The sequence below is a fragment of the Amphiprion ocellaris genome, chromosome 21 (assembly GCF_022539595.1).
Source record: "Amphiprion ocellaris isolate individual 3 ecotype Okinawa chromosome 21, ASM2253959v1, whole genome shotgun sequence".
Lineage (NCBI taxonomy): Eukaryota > Metazoa > Chordata > Actinopteri > Pomacentridae > Amphiprion > Amphiprion ocellaris.
Genome location: NC_072786.1, coordinates 2,985,214 through 3,007,981, shown reverse-complemented (window position 1 = coordinate 3,007,981; position 22,768 = coordinate 2,985,214). Strand labels below are relative to the sequence as shown.

Here is a 22,768-nt window from a genome sequence, read left to right as displayed (position 1 = left end):
ATGTTCTTGGTTTGATTGTGGACAGATTTACTAAGAACTCATTTCAGAAAACTGATTTCCAGATAAAGTCTACTAGACGTTGAAGGCATTTATCAAACTAATGTTACCTTCTGATCTCCACAAACTTTACTGTTCAGTGAAGAGAATCAAAGTTTGTTGAGGATTTCTAAAAAACCCACAGGTGAAGGTCTGAGAAGAACTCAGATGGATGATCTAAATGTGAAATCAAGACTCATGGTCACAAGTTTTAAGGCTTCTGTTAACCAGAAAGTTCAAACTAACAGAGAAGTACTGAGAAACTTTTAAAATTTCAGTCCTCAGACTGTCTGAAGGTTCAAACTAACAGAGAACTACTCAAGAACTTTCAGGATTTCAGTCCTCAGACTGTCTGAAGGTTCAAACTAACAGAGAACTAGTCAGGAACTTAGAAGATATCAGCCCTCAGACTGTCTGAAGGTTCAAACTAACAGAGAACTACTGTGGGACTTAGAAAATTTCAGCCCTCAGACTGTCTGAAGGTTCAAACTAACAGAGAACTACTGTGGGACTTAGAAAATTTCAGCCCTCAGACTGTGTGAAAGCTCAGGTCCTGAGGACTCGGGAGGTGTAGAGGCTTTGGAAAGTCTTGGAACTGAGGGTTCAACCCTCCAGCACAAAGGCTGAAGTCCAGCCTCCCGAGAAAAACGGTCGAGTCGAGACTCGAGTTAAAAAAAAAACTCGAAAATGACAAAAAATAGATGATAAATGCGCAAAAAAAAGAAGAATTAGTATCTGAGCGAGTAGCTCAGGAGGATAAGAGGATAGACTACAGAGTGGAAGGTCGCAGGTTCAAGACCCGCCACTGGCACTTTTCTTTCTTTGTCTTTGTCAGGATTTTGATAAAACTTAAGAAGGGTCTGGTCTTGAACCAGCGACCTGCAGCTCCATAGGCAAATCCTTAACTCACTGAGCTACAGATCAGATGAAAAGAAATAAATTCGTCGTCCCTTTGTCCTCGTAGTTTCCCGGTGACCACACAGGCGGAGCCAAGGCGGAGTCTGGGTGGAGTCAGGGCGGAGAGTAGGCGGGGAGGTGGGTGGCGGCCTCCCCCCTCTACTCCCCCACCGCCCACCACACCTTCCCCCGCCCGACGAGTTCTTCGAGTCTCCACGAGTTCTTCGAGTCTCCACAGGTTTTCCTCAGTTTCTTGAGTTTCCACCAGGTCGGAGGCAGAACAAGCTGTCATGAAGAGGTGTTGAAGTCGGCCAGGATGGACTGACTTTTTACAGCGACTAGAAGGAAGACCACTAGAAGAGCAGGTCTTTAACCACCATCCATAAAATCCATGGAGTCGCTCCAGAGAAATGAAGGGAGGTCAACTTTTATCAACCTCCATCCAGATGTTCAACTTCATATCTTTACTTGGACATTTTTAGCACCACAAACCTTTAGTATCACACTTTATTATCCTTTACTAGGACTTTAATGGAATCCACCAGCAGATTTAGTTTTTGTTGACAAACTTTATTCTTGTCATCGTGGGACTGCAGTATTTAAAACTTTTCCTTCTATTTGACCTCATGTTTATTAGTTTTAGTGGAGAAAATTATTTTAATTGTCCATTAGTCTCTTAAAAGCCAAATAATAAATTGGATTAGTCAAGAGGTTTAAATTTCTTACTTTGTCATATTTTAAATATGACAAAAAAATATAAAAATAAAGTGTCTTGACCTGTAATTGGCGTTATATAAATAAAACTGAATTAAAATTGTATGTATCTTATAATGTTGGAGTAATTCAGCCATATATGTTGGAAAACACATTTTCTTTGTCCATTAATCTGTTGATTGTTTTCTGCAGTAATTCATTTCTTGTTTTGGTTTATAAAATGTCAAACCCAAATATATTCAGTTTACTGTCATAAAAACCAAAAAGATTTACATTCATGATGCAGGAATCAGGCAGTTTTTCACTTTTTTATCTTAGTTTAGTCAGAAAGATAGTTGATAATGTGTGAATTGTTGCAGCTTGTGAGCCGTAGAAGGTTTTAATCTTTGGGGCCGAGTGTCAGAAAACATTTAGAAACCAACATCAACAAAACACTCAACAAAGATTTGAACATCATTAAAGGGAAATCCAACTTTTGCATGACAATGTCTAATTAAAGGACATTTATTTCCAACGTAAATGTGTGATATTCATCCTCTGGAGCTTTCTCTTCACATCGTCTTCCACCTGGACTGGTTTGGTCGGGAGCATGTGCAACAAACATTTGAAAAACTGCACTTTAACATCAATGAATGACACTGAAGTTTAATCTCTACGTAAATGAGACTGAGTCTGGATGTGCTGCTCTGTCATTAACTCCTAAGTTTAGGGAAAGTTCAAACAAAAGAGGACAGTTCAGATAAGACTTGAGAATGAGCTTATTTTGAACAAACATCTCAGACTTTCTGAGCTTCAGCACCTACAGCAAGATATTTTAACAACAAGCAACTCAAGAGATCCAGAAGTTGGAGAGAGTTAGCTTTAGCTGAGCCAAAGAACATGTGGGACGCTAACCTAGCAAACATTTCAGACTTTTCTCTGTGAATTCTGAGAAATAATTTCCTATTTAATGACAGAGCTACACATCTTAACTCAGTCTCATTAAAACAGACTCTAATTCAGTGTCATCCATCCATATTAAAGTGCAGTTACCCAAAATGTTTGTTGCATGAGCTCCAACAAAACCTGTCCAGGTAGAAGGCCACTTTGACAAACAGGAAGTGGAAGATTCCAAGCAGATTTATAGAAGGGGTAACCGGACTGTACTAAGTGTGGTCGAGTATAGAGGGGTGTTCTGTGGGTTTTTAAGGCTGATAATGATTATTAGTGAGACATTTGGAGTAGACATTCATTTGCAGTAAATCAAAGTATTTAAAATCTTGGAGTTAAACTTAGAAGAACACAAACTAACAGAAAACTTTGTTGATACGTTTTTGTTTTGTTAGTCTAAATGAATCAACTCCTACTAGTCATACTAACTGTCATGTTCCTCGAATCACGGGCCGAGGAGGAGGAGTGGCAGCAATTTACCTCTCTAGCTTAAAAATGAACCAGAGACCTAAACCTAGTTACAGTTCATTTGAAAATCTCACTCTCAGTCTCTCTCATCCAGATTTGAAAGCTCAGAAACCAGTTTTATTTGTTGTTGTATATCGTCCTCCTGCTCCTTACTCTGAGTTTTTATATCAATTCTCAGACTTTTTATCTGATTTAGTGTTCAGCTCAGATAAAGTCATTATTGTGGGTGACTTTAACATTCATGTTGCCGTGGACAGCGACAGCCTTACGACTGCTTTTAATTCAATATTAGACTCAATCGGATTTTCTCAACATGTAAATAAACCAACTCATAGTTTTAATCATACCCTTGACCTCGTTCTGACTTATGGCATAGAAATCAAACAGTTAACAGTATTTCCCCGGAACCCTCTTCTTTCTGACCATTTTATGATAACATTTCAATTTACAACAATAGATTGTATAGGAGTTAAGAATAAATATCATTACAGTAGATGTCTGTCTCACAATTCGGTGACTAAATTTAAGGAAATAATACCCTCTCTATTTAGTCCAGCACCACTTACTGATATAATGGAAGGGAAATATTATAATTTTACCCCCACAGATGTGGATTATATTGTTAATAATGCTGCAGCCTCACTGCGTACAACACTTGATAGTGTTGCACCTGTAAAAAAGAAAGTTCTATCTCAGAGAGGACCTGCTCCTTGGTATAATTCCCAGCTGTGGACTTTAAAGCAGGCGTCCCGAAAGCTGGAAAGGAAGTGGTACTCCACTAATTTAGAGGAAGTTTATGTAGCTTGGAAAAATAGTCTAGTAATTTATAAAAAAGCTCTTCGTAATGCCAGGACAACATATTATTCATCTTTAATAGAGGAAAACAAGAACAACCCCAGGTTTCTTCAGCACTGTAGCCAGGCTGACAAAGAGTCAGAGCTCTGTTGAACCTTGTATTCCTTTAGCTTTGAGCAGTAATGACTTCATGAGCTTCTTTACAAATAAAATTATTACGATTAGAGAAAAAATTAATCTGGCCCTTCCTACAAATGTCACAGATGTATCATCGAGTACAGATACTTTAGAACTGGCTGTAAGACCAGATGGATATTTTGAATTTTTCACTCCCAGACATCTCTCTGAACTAATTTCAATAGTTTCTACATCCAAACCATCAACATGTCTTTTAGATCCTATCCCAACTAGATTGTTCAAGGAGGCTTTACCTTTAATTAATTCCTCAATGTTAGATCTGATTAATCTCTCTCTAGTAACAGGCTATGTACCACAGGCTTTTAAGGTTGCTGTAATCAAACCTTTACTTAAAAAGCCCACTCTAGATCCAGATGTTTTAGCCAACTATAGACCAATTTCTAACCTCCCATTTCTCTCTAAAATTCTGGAAAGAACAGTTGCAAATCAATTATGTGAACATTTACAAAGGAACAGCTTGTTTGAAGAGTTTCAGTCAGGCTTCAGAGTGCATCATAGCACAGAAACAGCTCTGGTGAAAGTTACTAATGACCTTCTCATAGCGTCAGATAATGGACTGGTCTCTATACTTATTTTATTGGACCTTAGTGCAGCATTCGATACAATCGACCACAAACTTTTATTACAGCAACTAGAACATTCTATTGGCATTAAAGGGACAGCACTGGACTGGTTTAAATCCTACTTATCAGGCAGGTTCCAGTTTGTGCATGTCAACAATGACTCTTCTGAGCATACTAGGGTTAATCATGGAGTTCCTCAGGGTTCTGTCTTAGGACCAATACTGTTCACATTATACATGCTTCCCTTAGGCAATATTATTAGGAAGCACTGTATTAATTTCCATTGTTACGCTGACGACACTCAATTGTATTTATCTATGAAGCCAGATGAAACTAATCAGCTAGCTAGACTGCAAGATTGTCTTAAGGACATAAAGACCTGGATGACCTATAATTTCTTACTACTAAATTCAGACAAGACTGAAGTCATTGTATTTGGCCCCAAACATCTTAGAGAATTGGTTTCAAAGCATATAGTTACTCTGGATGGCATTACATTGGCCTCCAGTACTACTGTGAGGAACCTCGGTGTTATCTTTGACCAGGACATGTCCTTTAACTCACACATAAAACAAATCTGTAGGACTTCCTTTTTCCACCTGAGAAATATTGTAAAAATCAGGAACATCCTGTCTCAGAGTGATGCAGAAAAACTAGTCCATGCATTTCTTACTTCTAGGCTTGACTACTGTAATTCCTTATTATCAGGTTGTCCCAAAAGCTCTCTGAAATATCTACAGCTGATCCAAAACGCTGCAGCCAGAGTACTGACGGGAGTTAGCAAGAGAGATCATATTTCTCCTATACTGGTTTCTCTTCATTGGCTTCCTGTTAAATCTAGAATAGAATTCAAAATCCTTCTTCTGACATATAAAGCTCTTAACAACCAATCTCCATCATATCTTAAAGACCTGATAGTACCATATTATCCTAGCAGAACTCTTCGCTCTCAGACTGCAGGCTTACTTGTTGTTCCTAGAATCTCTAAAAGTAGAATGGGAGGCAGAGCCTTCAGTTATCAGCTCGTCTCCTGTGGAACCAGCTCCCAGTTTGGGTTCTGGAGGTGGACACCCTCTCTATTTTTAAGACTGGGCTTAAAACCTTCCTTTTTGACAAAGCTTATAGTTAGGGCTGACTAGGGGACCCTTACGGGGTGAGCTGGTGTTTTCATTTGCAAAACTGACTTCCCCTCTTGACGTCCCTTTAGTTTGCCCCTAGTTATGCTGCTATAGGCCTAGACTGCTGGGGAACCTCTCTTGATGCACTGAGCCCTTCTATAACTACCTATGTATTTACTATATATACCATTATTGCATTACACTCACTCTGTTTCTCCTTGTGTCCTTTCTCCGAGTGTCCCTGGTCCCAGAGCTGGATGCTTCAGATCTGCAGTTGCTGGCTCACCAACTGGCCTAATCTCCATCTGTGGGATGCTGCTGCTGACCTTCCTCCAGCCCACTGCTTCCAGCTGCCCATTTCCACCAATCTACTCTGCATTGCCCTCACTATACTTGATTTGCTCATCTACATATTTTTGAATTTACCACCAGCTATATATGTAGTATATTTAATGCCAGAGCCGTACACCATAGCAGTAAACTATAATTAGTTTCCACGTCAGTTGTGCTTTGCATGTATCATCTGTCTTATCATACATGGTTCAATTTATGTGTTTTATGGTCATGCACTCCTCCTCTATTGTTTTCTGGATTGTACTCAGCTTCATGCCTTCGTCCACCCGGCCTCCGTTGACTCGTCCCGCCTGCCGTCTCTGGAGCTGAAGCTGGATTGGAACAGACCAAAGTACAGTCCAATCACGATGCCAGCTGCCTCTCAATAGGCTCCTTCATCTGGCAGGTGGCAGCACTTCTTCTGAGGGGAGGCAGAGCTGGTCCAGCAGAACTTTGGAGATGTGTTCCAGTGGTTGGTGGATGTGTGGGGAGATAGAGAGGGACCTTTGAATTGTTCACAAAGGAAAACAGGGAACACATTGGTAGTTTTAGTTTAGGCTGCTACTGCGGTGTGTTTTGGGGTTTTAAGAGGTGAACAGGAAGAGTTTTTTTTGGTATTATCTTTTACTTTGTTCCTGGTTGGAATGTCCATCAATGTCAACATGAAGTTCACTTTTAGTTCTGTTTATTTATTTTTATTTTACTAACACCCATTTGCTTTTAATCCCCTCACATGTTGTGTTGTTGTAAACTTACTCTTTCAAATAAATACTCGTCTAACCCTCTGGAAACCAGTGTTTGGACTGTTTGTGTGTTGCTCCTCACCTACTTCAGACAGTCAGGACAAAACAATGTTTTGTGGACTAAAGGCTACATTATGATGTTTTTAGAGCGACATGCTATACTATGACGTTTTCAGAGAGACATACTATACTATGACATTTTTTGGATGACATGCTATACTATGACTTTTTTGAGCCACAACTATGACATTTTTTTACACAGCACTTATGCAAAAAAAGATTACCTTCAAATGCTCCACTGTCTTTAAAGACAGCTTTTCCAAGTAGATGGTAGAATTCTCGTCTGGGGCCTCCAGGGTCTTCTGCATCCTCATTGGTGTCTTCATCACTGGCAAAAGTGACATACAGCATGTCTGTGCTGTCAGCGAATCTACGCCTGCTAAACTGTCGGAGGGCAGTTGTCCACACATTCCCGCAGCTCATGTAGATTGGTCTGTAGGCTGTTGTGACCACCCTCTCACTATGTGCCCATACTATTCCTATGATTTCTTCTTTGGTCAAAGTTCTCGCAGACCTTCAAAACAAAAATACTAAATATACATTTTGACAAACCTGATGCTGCTTTTAAAACATTCAACACATCTGAATTATATGCTATATGTCTATATGCTGAAATTCAGTGATGTGGAGGCTTTTGTATCACACAGAATGTAAATATATGCCATCCAAGGAAAAAAAAAATCCACATCACTGTTTACATAAACCTACTTTGACCAATGTTGAACTTCAAAATTAATAAAAAAAAATAATTCTATCAAGTGCGTCTTTAATCAATCCTAGGCTTAATTCAATTTGCCAACAGGTATCCTGATTTGCACAAAACATATCAACCTGTTCTCATTTCCAGTGTGTCCTACATTACGTTATTTGGCCACATATGACAGCTTTACTTACCGATCTTAGTGACGTGGTGGTCGCGGCAAAACTTGGAGTACGTGAGGGCCCGGCCAGAGGTATCTGTGGTGTGGAAACCTGAAACAAAGGGCCATATTTTAAATGTCAGATGTGGTGGAAAAGCCCCTGTACCTAACACAGGGTTGGTAGACTGGTTAAAGACTGGGCAAAAGTAATTATCCAATTTTAAGTAGTTAATTACTTACGAACCTATAAAACACTGTTTAGGTTAATATCTCTTTCTACATTGTGTCTCAAGTCACTACACTTAAATCACTTCAAATAACTACACTAAATGTTGGCTTATCAATAAATGAATCAATTTCAAGATGACTTAGAAGTGGATCAGGGTTGATTTTACAGATGGAAATAAAGATCTCTCATTAATCACTAAAGGTTTGCGTGTATAAAAACATACATATTACAACATATTAAATATATTTAATACCAACATATTTAAGATCTAACTATATGTAGCTTAACTCCTAGACTTGCAGCCTAAAGTGGAGGAATTTTAGACTTGTAAAGACCAGGTAAACCTTAGCTGGCAATCACGCTAACGTTAGCTACTTGTAAATTACATTTTAACATATTAATCACAGCCCAGCATGGTCACTGCTGCTACTGGTACCCACTAAGCAGTGATTAAATGAGCTTACGTTTTCAAACACAGCAATAGGAAATCTTTAATGTGAATCACATAACCTTTGCTAGCATCACACTGACGAAAGGTAACGTTAGCCTGTCGGTCTGGCTAATTAAGTTAACAGTAACTCTGTCCAGAATGAGTTAATGAGCTGAAATTCAACCGCTTCACTTACCGTTTGTGGTGTGGACTGCGCCGGTGGAGCGACACCCTGAAGTGCAGCCCGTACACCGGCCATAACCACCCTCTCGAGTTGGTCTGATTGGAGCGAGCCCGCCATGTCTGCTTCTTCCCCTCGCATCACCCACCGAGCCGCAGTCGGAGGTGTGGGCGGGTCTTCGTGATCTGAGGCTACGGCAAGGGGCGTGGAAGACAGGCGTTAACCTGCCTAATTTGCATAATTTCTAAACATTTAGCTTTACACTTGGTGAACGATTTAACATTTAGATTTAACATTTAGATTTAATATTTAGATTTAACATTTAGATTTAGCATTTAGAGAAACATACGCTATATATATATATATATATATATATATATATATATATATATATATATATATATATATATATATATATATATATATATATATATATATATATATATATATATATATATATATATATATACATATATATATATATATAAAGATCAGGGGTGTCAAACTCATTTTAGTCCAGGGATCACATAAACCCAATCTGATCTCCAGTGGGCCCCACCAGTTAAATCACAGCATAATAACATATAAATAACCACAATTCCAACTTTTCCCCTTTGTTGTAGTTCAAAAATAGTACATTCTGAAAATGTTCACATTTAATGAAGTATCTTTTTACAAAATATTATGAACCTGAAATTTCTTAAGGAAAACAAGTTCAGTTTCAACAGTAGCCTATTTTGCCTCAGTTCACCATTTACACATGCATTGTAATTGCCAGGTAACAGTTTATCTACAAAAACACAAAACATTCAGTCACAGGTTTCTGGAACTGAACAATCTAGTATTTTACTTCATGATCAGAACAACTTGTCCAGTTCTAGAAATTATTTTAAATTTACAATTTACAGTTAATGTTGTTGTAATTTTTTATCATTTGTAAAGTCGTCCCACGGGCTGAAATGGACCGTCTGGTGGGCCGGTTTTGGTCCGCAGGCGGTATGTTTGACATTGCTGGTGAAAATAATCGGAGGAGATGAGCCGAGTACGTGACGTGATCGAGTACGCTGGTGTTCTGACTGCACATTAATGATGTGTTCTCCCGTTCTCAGGAGTCTGTACTTCGGAGTATGAACGGCCAGTGCATATACCATAGATATATACAGAAGATCATTATTATTAATATTTTTTTTTATATCTATGGCATATACAGTCTATGGGCCAGCACAATTTTAGTATTGTTGTACGCCGCGAAAAACAGGCCGATTTTAAAACAATAGTTCAGCTAATTAGTTCCGTGTTGAAGGACCTTTTCCTCCCAGTTGCCCGCGCCCCCTCTGACATGCCTCTGCGCCCCCCCGGTGGGGGCGCGCCCCACTATTTGAGAAACACTGCCCTAGAGTGATGACTTTTTAGTGTGACCACCAACAGAACTTCTAGCAGGCTCACTGTAGGATAAGAGCAGAGATGTAGATGATTATAGGTCTTTTGAAAGCTTGTTTGCAGTGTGTACATCTCTTCAGGGTCAGCCTTGAGAGGATCTGTGATATTTTTGTTGCATGTTTTTTTTCATTGTATTGCCACAGTTAGGAGAGGAACATGTTGGTATTTAATTTAAATATGTAGGTGATGACCCTTTTCTTTCTTAGAAATGATAGAGCTAGTTTAGCTCATTTGTCAGTAGTTTATATAGTTCTACTGTGAATATGCAGCTATGTCTAACTTGTGTTGTAGTGATTGTATATTTAGATGTGCTTTTGTAATGTTGTGGTTAAAGTAGTGCATTTATTTATTTTTGTGCGTTTTATTTTTAGCAAGTGGTTAGTAAATCTTAGTGATAATTGGAAATATATTGAGGCAATTACAGTATGTAGTTGTACATGGCTGTCACAGAAAGAAGTTGTAGGTTTCTGCAGTAACAACATGGGTCACAAGATCTTGATTAAACAATAGGTGTTAGGGTTTTTCTTGAGGCTCAGATGCAGGAAGGAGAAGGAGTCCAGATGTTGCGGAAAACGAACTTTTATTTACAATCTGCAGAATGTGCAAAACTACAACTCCCAGTGTCCTCGAAAAAACGGAAATCGACAGAACTACAAAACAGCTAATACGCTAACTTGCTAGCGCCTCTAGTGACTAGTAGATAACAAAAACTATCGCGGAACTATAAGGGCTAGAGAACAATGCTGGAAAACTCGGAAGATCTCTACAATATTACTATGACGCAAAACCTTGACATTTACTCAAGTGCTAGGGAAAGAGTGGGTCGAAAACGCCACCTACGCTTTAGATGCTTAGTCCAAAAATTCTACGAACCAAATAACACATTTATCTACAAACTACGGGTCTGTACCCTCCGTGAATCACCACTACAACGACTATGTGATAGAATTAACAAAAAACCTACTGCGAAGTACTCATTAACAGAACCAACTACAAAGAACTCAAAACGGAGCCTGCTCGGACCGGTGCTACAGCTGGCAAGTGAGAAGCAGGGGGCTGAGGCTCGAAGGCGGCCCGGATGTGTCTCGGCTGCGGAGACGACTGGTGAGGGCTAAGCCGGAGCTGGGCGAAGGATGGCTGAGGTGAAGGTAGAAGATGAACCGGGTGAGTCCACATCCAGGGGGGTCGGGTGATCTCCACCGGAAGGCAGTCCTGACTAGGAGCAGAGCAGAGCAAATTACTTGGCGTACTAAGGTAACGGTAAAATGAAGAACTGAGTCAGTACTGACGAGCAGCTTTTACGATCCGGCGTCGACAGAAGAGTGGTGCCTGGTTAAGTAGTGAGGGGGGGAGTGACTGATCGGCTCCGCACATCTGCTCCCACTTCCGCTGATTACCAAGAAGGAGCTCTTCCACACCTGTCGCCGCCTCCTCAACAACAAGCATTTCTAAAAAGGAAACACACACAGCCTAGTGTCCTAGTGTGACACCAACAGCCGAAACCAAATTCCTTGCATGTTGTGTACTTACTAAAGCTGATTCTGATCACTTTTCTGTCTTTGGTCTAGGCAAGAGGAAAAGGTGCAACAGAAAATAGGACCTTCCAAGCGTACTTGTGGAGATGCAGGCTGAGGAGGAGCGGAACCGGCACCCAGCATGATGAGAACATCTGGTTGCTCCTCAGCGAGAATGAAGCTGCCTTGCAGCGGGAGGAGATGGTCCAGAATGCTGCCTTCAACCAGTCATTCCTGGGTGTGCTGGGGCAGCTGGTGCAGGTAGTGGGCAGCCAGCAAGTCCACCTCCCAGAGACTTGAGATTTAGTTGTACATAGTTTTACTTTTAGCCCTCCACTGTAGGACAGGCCCACCACAGTTTGTACTTTGCACATTGTAAATAGTTTTGATTTTGCTGCTGACTAATAAACTATTTTGTGACTTGTGATTGCATCATAACTTTTCATTTTGTCTGTTAAGACACTGGTAGGAAAAGAGTCAACAGTCTGAACCAAACAATTCTGTATTCCCTAATAATGCATTTATGTTTAATGGGATTTAACATGTTTTAACACAAACTCCTTTATGGTTCATAATTCTGTTGACTGAATTACACCAAAGCAATACTGATTTATCAAACTGGAATATTCTTAAAACAGCTGTTTTAATGTTTTGGTGTTTAATTTGTCATGTAATCTTGCTAACCTTCACAAATAAAACAATAGCATAGACATCTGCAAAAGGTACAAAAGTTTATTGTCAGAATTGCATTAAAGAAAACAATAGCGGTCCGGGGACAGAAAAACAGAAGTATAACGAGAAGAATAACTTTAACTTTTGCATGACACGTAGTGCATCAGTGCATCCTGTACATCTCTGTCCTCCTCCTCTACACCTTGTGCCACTGCAGGATCATGTGCTGCTGCTTCAGGTAAATCCCATGAAGTCTCATCAGAGAGCATCTGAAACACATACACAGCATACATATTTTAATATCTGAAACACATACACAGCATACATATTTTAATATCTGAAACACATACACAGCACACATATTTTATTACCTAATAGCGATAAACTGCAGCTATTACAGGGTCGTTCACAGGACTGAGACACGATAGCTAGCGAACTAGCATTAGCTTACCCTCATATGTCGTCTAGTTCATATCCTCTTGTCTTCAGCTTGATACTGCTGTATCGCCTCCCAGACTCTCCTGTGTGTCTCCTGAGTGTTTCGACTCGCTGCTCTCAGCTTTCTAAGACTCTTTTATTACTTTGAATCTGACAGAAAGCCACAGACTGAGCAGCAGGTGAACCATCGTCTCCGTTATGTTGCGTTTGTGTCGCACACAAATGACGTTAAGGGACTTTCGGCTCGCCGTGCTATGACGACTCCACCCACGATGAGGCTATATGGAAAAACAACTAAACCGAGACGAGCCGAGTCAATAGTGGTGAGCCGTACCGCGCCGAGTAGATGCTTGTGGAATCGCGGCTAAAAATAGCGTTATCTAACCTTGAGCTGAGTATTAAACCGGTATCGAACCTTCTCTGACCTATTTTATGGCTCATATTTATCCAGTGTGTCGGGCTCCTGTCCCGGCTCGACTCCCTCTCTCCCCCCGGACAGTCACGCCTCCAGTCCGGGTCTCTGAGCTCCTCCTCCTCCGGAGAAAACATCCTCCTCCTCCTGCAGCCATCGACGGAACTTCAAAGCAGGACTTCGCAGTTTGCCACCGTCGAATTTACGCTTTCAAACCCAGAGAAGGAGCTCCAGCATGTGAGAGTTTCTGCGGGGAGAAGCCTGAGACGTTAGTGGGAAGATGACCTCCACTTGGCTGCCGACGGTAGGAAACTGTCCCCCGCTTTTATTTTCCTCCTCTTCGTCTCTTTTCCGACGGCGTGGTCCCGAAAACAATCACGGCCCGAGACACAGGAGCTGCTAACTATCCGCTAACAGACAACAACATGTCTGCTAACACTAAAGTGGAAAAATTAACCTTTAAAAATGGCGCCGCTGCGGTTTTTTTTAATTAACGCAAACTTTTGAAACAGCGCAAAGTAAAGTTTGTGACGTTCCGTCGATGCGAGGATCCACTGAGGCTAATTAACAGCAAGTTTTAATCACAAACACATCAAACTGTCTGGTTAATACGGAGAATTAAGTTTAAATTAAACACGTTAAACTCACTTTCCATATAAAACATCTAAGTGTGAGTGGAAACAGAAGTAATGGTTCACTGGGGGCCAGATGGAGACTCTGGAAATGTTACACAAAAAAACACAAACCAGAACTTAACTCTCCTGCTGTCCTCATTTACGGGCACCAAAAAATATTGATTCCTTGCAAAACCTTCAGGAAGAAAATTCCAATAATTCCTAAAAAGTTTCCCTTAAAAGTTTTATTTAAAAAAAAAATCCCCCAAATTTGGCGACAATCCTTGTAAATATTTTCAAAAAATGAGTAAAAATCTTCCAAAAAAGTCCTAAAATTATCTAAAGTGATCCCATATATATCAGTAAAACTTCTAATATTTTCTTTAAGAACATTCACATAAAAATCAACCAAAATCCAGCAAATTTCGCTGGATTTTGGTTGATTTTTTTTTTGTGAATGTTCTTACGAAACATTTTTAACATTTCTTTTTTTCCACCAAAAAATGTTCAAAGATTTCCCAAAAATGTTGAAAATGTGGACATCAGAAGTTTCACAGAGAAAATATATATATTTTTCCACATTTTCAAACTTTAAACCAGGTCAATTTTGACCCGCAGAACAACACAAGGGTTAACATTTGCAGGAATTTGATTATGCTATTCTATCAGTGTCCATATAAGAGTTAAAAAGTCAAATTCTGATGGTGTTTAGTTTCTTATTTTACATTGAAATATTCTAATAATAATGATGTAATGGGCTTAGACTAATACAGATAGAGTTCAAATTATAGTTATTTAGATAACCACTGTAGTGGTTAGAAACCGCTCTTGATTTTCCTTTTTAAAATCATTATTCCTGTTATGAAAAATATGATTAATAGGAATTAGAAAACAGATGAGTTGCTGCTGTAGGGTTGAGTTTGTTCTTCTGTCTTCTGACAAAAGTTTTGGGTTTTTTTTCCTTTCTGATCTTTGAGTTCAAGTGAGTGAAGTTTATGAGATTGCACTGCCACACATCTGTGTTGATGTTAGATGTGGTATTTTAATTAAAGTGAATTAGTGATTAATCAGCCTTATGCATGAATCATACATCAGTAGCGGCCTAATATTACACATCAAGGCCCCCAAACCTTCATGGATAATGTTTTCAGGGGAGCTCATGTCTTATTAAGTGTAGCCAAACTCCCCCTGGCTTTTCCATAGTCTTTATCTTGACCAAACTTAGACATTATTGTGTTCTTAGTGTCAGCAGACAGTCGTCGTCTTCTCCTGTCCTGTCCATGTTCAGAGATTTACAATTCCAGTCAGTTCACTGAGAACTTTTCTCCATTTAAACAGGCTGAATGGCTGATTAGGATTCAGTTCAATTCAGTTTTATTTATATAGTGCCAATTACATTTCATATTGTCTCAAGACGCTTTACAGAACCCATGTGCCTGACTCCCAGAGCAACCCTAAGGCGACAGTGGTGAGAAAAACACCCTTTTAATAGGAAGAAACCTTGAGCAGAACCCGGCTCTAATGTGGGGGAACCCATCTGCCGCTGGTTGGTGGGTTGAGAGGGACAGAAGAGGTAGAGAGGTGGGGGTGCGGGAAGCTGCTAAGGTTAGTGACTGGTCTAATGAGGCTTCTGGTGTAGCACCTTGGGCCGGTAGCCTGGCTTCCTGAATGGACAGTGTACCACCTGGGGTCACTGGAGCTGGAATTTGGGCACATGGGGTCGCTGGTACCAGTATTTGGGCACCTGAGGTCGCTGGAGGACCTTGGGTTGGTGGGGGACCTTTGGGACTTTGGGTTGGTGGGGGACCTTGGGGAACTTCAGCACATAAGGTTCCTTGGTGTCCTTGGGCACTTGGGGGTGCTGGGATTGAAGACCCCGGTGAAACAAATAGAAAACAGTCTGCTTATTTATCAGCATTTCAGGAAATCCGTCATCAACACGTCTTTCTTACATTCCATTGAAAACCGAAATCAACTGACTCTCAGCCACGTGTGTTCGCTGAACATTAAAGACGATAGTCAAAAGTTACACAAACTATCAAAGCAGAATATGTATGTGTGATTTCTGAAACAGTCGCTACTGGAAATATTTTTGCACCATTACTGATGAGTCAGGACACTTAAAACTAGACCCTGTAGTGTGTTTTCACTGAGTCATGTCACTTTCCAGCACGGTGACACAATAGTAGCACTCAAAACTGGATTTAGAATAACAAACACTTGTGTTAACAGTGTGTTTTCTTTGTGTGTCACAGGTACATCACTAGAGCATCTTTGTTCTCCTGCTTGTTGAAGTGGTGAGTTAATCTCTTATAAATGTGATGTGGTTTAAGGTGAGGCTCTACAGGCGAAGACTCGTTTATTCATGTTCTGATCAATGTTGAGATTTTACGCTGTTTGACTTTCATAACAGAGTAAAGAAAATCTCCAAAACACACATTTAGGTGTCTGTTTTGCCAAGCGGAAATAGATATAAATTAGAAGATTTTTACATGAAGTTGGATGTGAATTTCTCTCCACAGGTTCATGGCAAACAAGTAAATTAAAATTTTTAAAATTCTTGCTTGGTTTTTTCCATCACTGGATTTTTGGAACATTTTATGCCTGAAAACTGTGCCAGTAATGGATTTTTAATTTTTTTTTTTTTTTTTTTAACTTTTAACAACTAAATGTGACGTCAGACCAGACTTTTGGCAACTAAAATTTATTTTAGTTCTGAAATTCCTCATATCTTCATGGCTTTGTTCCTGAACATTCCTCAAATTTGACTGACTACAGTCTATAATAGTGAGTACAGCCAGGTGTCAGTCGAAAAGACAAAACATGCAGACAGATTTCAAGACATTTTGGATCATATCTGTGTAATTTTGGACATTTTCTGAATCATTTTCAACAATTTTCCATTATTTTGGACAATCGGTAAGTCATTTAGGACATTTTTTGTGTCATTTTGCACAACTTTCATGTCATTTGACAATTTTTTAATGGATGAAAAACACATTTGAGATATGTCAAAAGCCGGTCAAAAGCTGCAGCCGGATCAGTTTTCCATCCGCTCTGGTGTCACAGTTTGAAAGTCTCAAAATGGAGGCAGATTTCAAGACATTTTGGACAAATTTGAGGAATTTTGAGCTTTTTTTGAGTTATTTCAACAATTTTCACATATTTTGGGGCAATTTTCATTAGTTTTGTGAGTATGCAACACCAGCATGCAACACCAGAGTAAGAAGAGACTTCATCATTCTGTTCTGTCTTTAATCAAACCTTAATGGGTTTTTTTGTTTGTTTGTTTTTGCAGTTCCTGTCCCGTTCAATTATGGCTCGCAGCTGCATCTGCTGCGTGAAATACATGCTCTTCCTCTTCAACCTCCTCTTCTGGGTAACTGCTCGACACTCATAGATCAGCAGTGAGATCAGAACGCCGGTTTAAACGTTTTATTATCGTTAAATCGGCAGGAAGTGTCTGAGTTTCCTGTGTGTGTTTCAGCTGGGTGGCTGTGGGCTGCTCGGTGTCGGTGTTTGGCTGTCGGTTTCTCAGGGCAGCTTCGCCACCCTCTCGCCCTCCTTCCCGTCGCTCTCGGCCGCCAACCTCATCATCACCCTCGGCACTGTCGTCATGGTGACGGGTTTCCTGGGTTGCCTGGGTGCCATCAAGGAGAACAAGTGCCTGCTGCTGAGTGTGAGTTCACTAAAATAATGTTACTGATTGTGAGATTAACTCTAATTGAAGTTTGGCAAAACTAGGCTTAACCCTCCTGTCGTCCTGTGGGTCAAAATTGACCCGTTCTAAAGTGTGAAAATGTGGAGAAAAACTCTATTTTCACAGTGAAACTTCTGATGTCCACATTTTCAACATTTTTGGGAAATCTTTGAACATTTTTTGGTGGGAAAAAAAGAAATGTTAAAAATGTTTCTTAAGAACATTCATGAAAAAATCAACCAAAATCCAGCAAATTTCACTGAATTTTGGTTGATTTTTATGTGAATGTTCTTAAAGAAAATATTAGAATTTTTAGTGATATATATGGAATCACTTTAGATATTTTTAGGATTTCTTTGAAAATATTTACAAGAATTTTCTTTCCAAATTTGGGGATTTAAAAAAAAAAAAAACTGTCGAGGGAACCTTTAAAGGAATTATTCGAATTTCCTTCCTGAAGGTTTTGCAAATTTTCAGAAATTTGGGGAATTTTTTTGGCAGAATTTTGGGATTTTTTTCAGACAAGGAAACAATATTTTTTGGTTCCTGTAAGTGAGGACACCAGGAGGGTTAAGCAGAGCAAATGGAGACATGTATAGAAAAGTATTAAATATGTAAGAACTCGAATATTAATAACATATAATATTGCTAATACCTGTGAGAACTTGGAAAAATGTTGTACACATTTATTCCAAGTTTTTAAAAATTTTTGTCAAGTAAATAATCAAAGAAATTCGACCTCTGTTAGTCTGTTTTTTATGAGTTATGGTATTATAACTGTCAGTTTCTGTCTACTTCTAGTCATTATTGTGTTGTTTACATAAAGATGAAGGACTTTGTAGTGAAAATATGACAGGAGCAACAAACGACCAAATAACAACAAAACACATGAAATGGGAACTACTAGAGTGCATTTTAAATTGAAATTTAAGGTTTTGGTGCAGAAATAACAGAATTAAAATGAATTTACATTTTGATGAAAAGCTAAACTGAGGTTTGAATGTAATCTTTCTTCATTTTAAGCTACATGGACAGTTTATTGCAGAATAATTTAAACCATGACTTAATCTGGTGTAAACTTTTTTAAGTGTCAGTTTTATTTCATGTGATTTATGAGTGAAAGTCAGTCAATGTTGGTGCTTTAAATTATGTTGAAGCCTTTTTACTGTGATTATCGGACGCTTTCATTCCCTTGATTAGTTCTTCATCGTCCTGTTGATCATCCTCCTGGCTGAACTCATCCTCCTCATCCTCTTCTTCGTCTACACAGACAAGGTGAGACTGGAACATTAATCCTGATGATGTCTTGCGGGTCAAAATTGACCTGTTTTAAAGTTTGAAAATGTGGAGAAAAAAAAATACTTTCACAATGAAATTTCTGATGTCCACATTTTCAACATTTTTGGGAAATCTTTAATAATTTTTTGGTGGAAAAAAAGAAATGTTAAAAATGCTTCTTAAGAACATTCACATAAAAATCAACCGAAATCCAGCGAAATTCGCTGGATTTTGGTTGGGGTTTTTTTGTGAATGTTCTTAAAGAAAATATTAGTAATTTTACTGATATATATGGAATCACTTTAGATATTTTTAGGATTTTTTTTCGAAGATTTTTAGTCATTTTTTGGAAATATTTACAAGAATTTTCTTGCCAAATTTGGGGGATTTTTAAAAATAAAAGTTTTAAGGGAAACTTTTTAGGAATTTTTGGAATGTTCTTTCTGAAGGTTTTGCACATTTTCGGAAACTTGGGGGATTTTTTTCAGACAAGGAAACAATAACTGTGCCTGTAAATGAGGACAACAGGAGGGATAGTATTTATCCTCTGCTGCTGTAGCGTAGTGTGCCTACATGTCCCATAATCCACCTCTCTACCTCCGTCCGCCCAGGTGAGTGAAAATGCCAGACGGGACCTGAAAGAAGGTCTGGTTCTGTACAACACGGACAACAACGCTGGGCTGAGGGATGCATGGAACACCATCCAGGGAGAGGTAGATCACATGCATCATAATAAAAGACAGTACAGGCATCTAGCTGGTGTGGAACTGTAGCTGTAGATGAATTATGCAGCTCAGAATAACTGCTGCTTGTGATCCAGTGGAGGTGCTGTGGTGTGATGAACCACAACGACTGGTACGTCGCCCTCCACGAGAACGTGGTTCCTGACCGCTGCTGCCAGCAGGTTTTCCCGGGCTGTGGACGCAACGCCTCTAACGCCTTCTGGACACGGGTCTGTCATTAAATCACGTCTGTTGTCTTCCTGTCAGTAAACCTCATGAAAAAAGACAAAAACCACAGTTACATAGGAGTAAGTGTTGTTTATGGATCCAAAGCCTGACATACTGTTGTTGCCCAAAACAGAGAAATGAGCAACTATTCATTATTTATATTGTTGATTTGTTTCTAAAAAGCCAAAGATGATGTCCTCAAATGTCTGGTTTTATCCACAACTCAGACATTCAGCTTAAAGTTATAGGAGACGAAATAGATGAAAATCTGCAAAGTAGCGACTATTATTTATATATATTTTAAGGCTTTATAAACCCTCCCCACTCACCACAGAGCAACTCTAGGCACAGCGGTCATATTTTGGACGACATACTAAACTATGACGTTTTAGTGACATTTTAGATGACATACTACACAATGGCATTTTTTTCTAAGTTGTTTTTTGGGCCCTTTTGTTGGTTTTATTCAATAAAGTAAGTAGAGAGATGGGAGAGCAGTGAAGACCTGCAGAAAATGGTCATGAGCTGGAATCGAACCTGCATCTCTGACGCAATCCTGTTAATGAGTCGCCCTCTCAATCATTTGAGCTCCCTGGACACCTTTTTTCCACCTGTTGGACGACATACTAAACTATGACGTTTTTGTGACATTTTCAACGACAGACTGAACTGACGTTTTTATCACATTTTGGACGACATACTAAACTATGATGTTTTTGTGATATTTTGGACGACATACTAAACTATGACGTTTTTGTGACATTTTGGACGACATACTAAACTATGATGTTTTTGTGATATTTTGGACGACATACTAAACTATGATGTTTTTGTGATATTTTGGACGACATGCTAAACTATCACGTTTTGCACGACATACTAAACTATGACATTTTAGTGATATTTTGGACAACATACGAAAGTATGACCTTTTCTGGTCATATTTTGGACGACATACTAAACTATGACATTTTTATCACATTTTGGACGACATACTAAACTATGACATTTTTATCACATTTTGGACGACATACTGAACTATGACGTTTTTGTGATATTTTGGACGACATACTGAACTGTGACGTTTTAATGTTATTTTGCACGACATACTAAACTATGACGTTAAAATGCCATGCGCTGGAATCGAACCTGCATCTCTGACAGGGTGATAGTTATAAGTCACCCTCTCAACCAGTTTAGCTAACTGGGCAGCTTCTTTTCACTATTTGAACAACATACCAAACTATGACTTTTTTGTCATATTTTGCACGACATACTAAACTATGACATTTTGGTCATATTTTGGACGACATACGAAAGTATGACGTTTTTTTTTCCACATTTTGGACGACATACTAAACTCTGACGTTTTAATGTCATTTTGGACGACATACTAAACGATGACGTTAAAATGCAATGCGCTGGAATCGAACTTTCGTCTCTCACACTGTGCTGTTTACAAGTCACCCTCTCAACCAGTTGAGCTAACTGGGAAGCTTCTTTCCATTTGTTGAACTTTTTCACGGCCTCCTTTACATTATTTCATCATATGGCACGTTTTTACAACATGTTTGAAAATTGCATTTTTTTTCGACATAGTATAGTAAGGCGTTTTTTTGCGCCAAAATTCATGATGATTTTTTTTTTCAAAGAAAACCTTTCTGGAGTGTTTTTCACAGCCTCCTTTACATTATTTCATCATATGGCACGTTTTTACAACATGTTTGAAAAATCGCATTTTTTTTCGACATAGTATAGTAAGGCGTTTTTTTGGCGCCAAAATTCATGATGATTTTTTTTTCAAAGAAAACCTTTCTGGAGTGTTTTTCACGGCCTCCTTTACATTATTTCATCATATGGCACGTTTTTACAACATGTTTGAAAAATCGCATTTTTTTTCGACATAGTATAGTAAGGCGTTTTTTTTGCGCCAAAATTCATGATGATTTTTTTTTCAAAGAAAACCTTTCTGGAGTGTTTTTCACGGCCTCCTTTACATTATTTCATCATATGGCACGTTTTTACAACATGTTTGAAAAATCGCATTTTTTTTCGACATAGTATAGTAAGGCGTTTTTTTGGCGCCAAAATTCATGATGTTTTTTTTTTCAAAGAAAACCTTTCTGGAGTGTTTTTCACAGCCTCCTTTACATTATTTCATCATATGGCACGTTTTTACAACATGTTTGAAAAATCGCATTTTTTTTCGACATAGTATAGTAAGGCGTTTTTTTGGCGCCAAAATTCATGATGATTTTTTTTTTCAAAGAAAACCTTTCTGGAGTGTTTTTCACGGCCTCCTTTACATTATTTCATCATATGGCACGTTTTTACAACATGTTTGAAAAATCGCATTTTTTTTCGACATAGTATAGTAAGGCGTTTTTTTGGCGCCAAAATTCATGATGTTTTTTTTTTCAAAGAAAACCTTTCTGGAGTGTTTTTCACAGCCTCCTTTACATTATTTCATCATATGGCACGTTTTTACAACATGTTTGAAAAATCGCATTTTTTTTCGACATAGTATAGTAAGGCGTTTTTTTTGGCGCCAAAATTCATGATGATTTTTTTTTCAAAGAAAACCTTTCTGGAGTGTTTTTCACGGCCTCCTTTACATTATTTCATCATATGGCACGTTTTTACAACATGTTTGAAAAATCGCATTTTTTTTCGACATAGTATAGTAAGGCGTTTTTTTGGCGCCAAAATTCATGATGATTTTTTTTTCAAAGAAAACCTTTCTGGAGTGTTTTTCACGGCCTCCTTTACATTATTTCATCATATGGCACGTTTTTACAACATGTTTGAAAAATCGCATTTTTTTTCGACATAGTATAGTAAGGCGTTTTTTTGGCGCCAAAATTCATGATGTTTTTTTTTTCAAAGAAAACCTTTCTGGAGTGTTTTTCACAGCCTCCTTTACATTATTTCATCATATGGCACGTTTTTACAACATGTTTGAAAAATCGCATTTTTTTTCGACATAGTATAGTAAGGCGTTTTTTTGGCGCCAAAATTCATGATGATTTTTTTTTCAAAGAAAACCTTTCTGGAGTGTTTTTCACGGCCTCCTTTACATTATTTCATCATATGGCACGTTTTTACAACATGTTTGAAAAATCGCATTTTTTTTCGACATAGTATAGTAAGGCGTTTTTTTGGCGCCAAAATTCATGATGATTTTTTTTCCAAGAA

The 22,768-nt window shown here is 38.7% G+C and overlaps 1 protein-coding gene and 1 long non-coding RNA gene across 2 annotated transcripts; one reads left to right on the top strand and one right to left on the bottom strand.

Annotated features, from left to right (window-relative positions):
* Positions 1-12,225: 12,225 nt before the first annotated feature.
* Positions 12,226-13,108, bottom strand: LOC129347828 (uncharacterized). The gene is made up of 2 exons (XR_008600103.1): positions 12,633-13,108; positions 12,226-12,450 (listed from the first exon to the last, which is right to left on the bottom strand). It is a non-coding gene; the product is annotated as an uncharacterized LOC129347828 (long non-coding RNA).
* Positions 13,109-13,178: 70 nt separating this feature from the next.
* LOC111563500 (tetraspanin-9-like) lies at positions 13,179-19,602 on the top strand. Its single transcript, XM_023262595.3, has 7 exons — positions 13,179-13,335; positions 15,901-15,942; positions 16,944-17,024; positions 17,133-17,324; positions 18,546-18,620; positions 19,235-19,336; positions 19,444-19,602. Exons 3-7 carry the CDS (start codon positions 16,962-16,964, stop codon positions 19,585-19,587), a joined length of 576 nt encoding a protein of 191 aa, XP_023118363.2. The 5' UTR covers positions 13,179-13,335; positions 15,901-15,942; positions 16,944-16,961; the 3' UTR covers positions 19,588-19,602.
* The last annotated feature ends 3,166 nt before the right edge of the window (positions 19,603-22,768 follow it).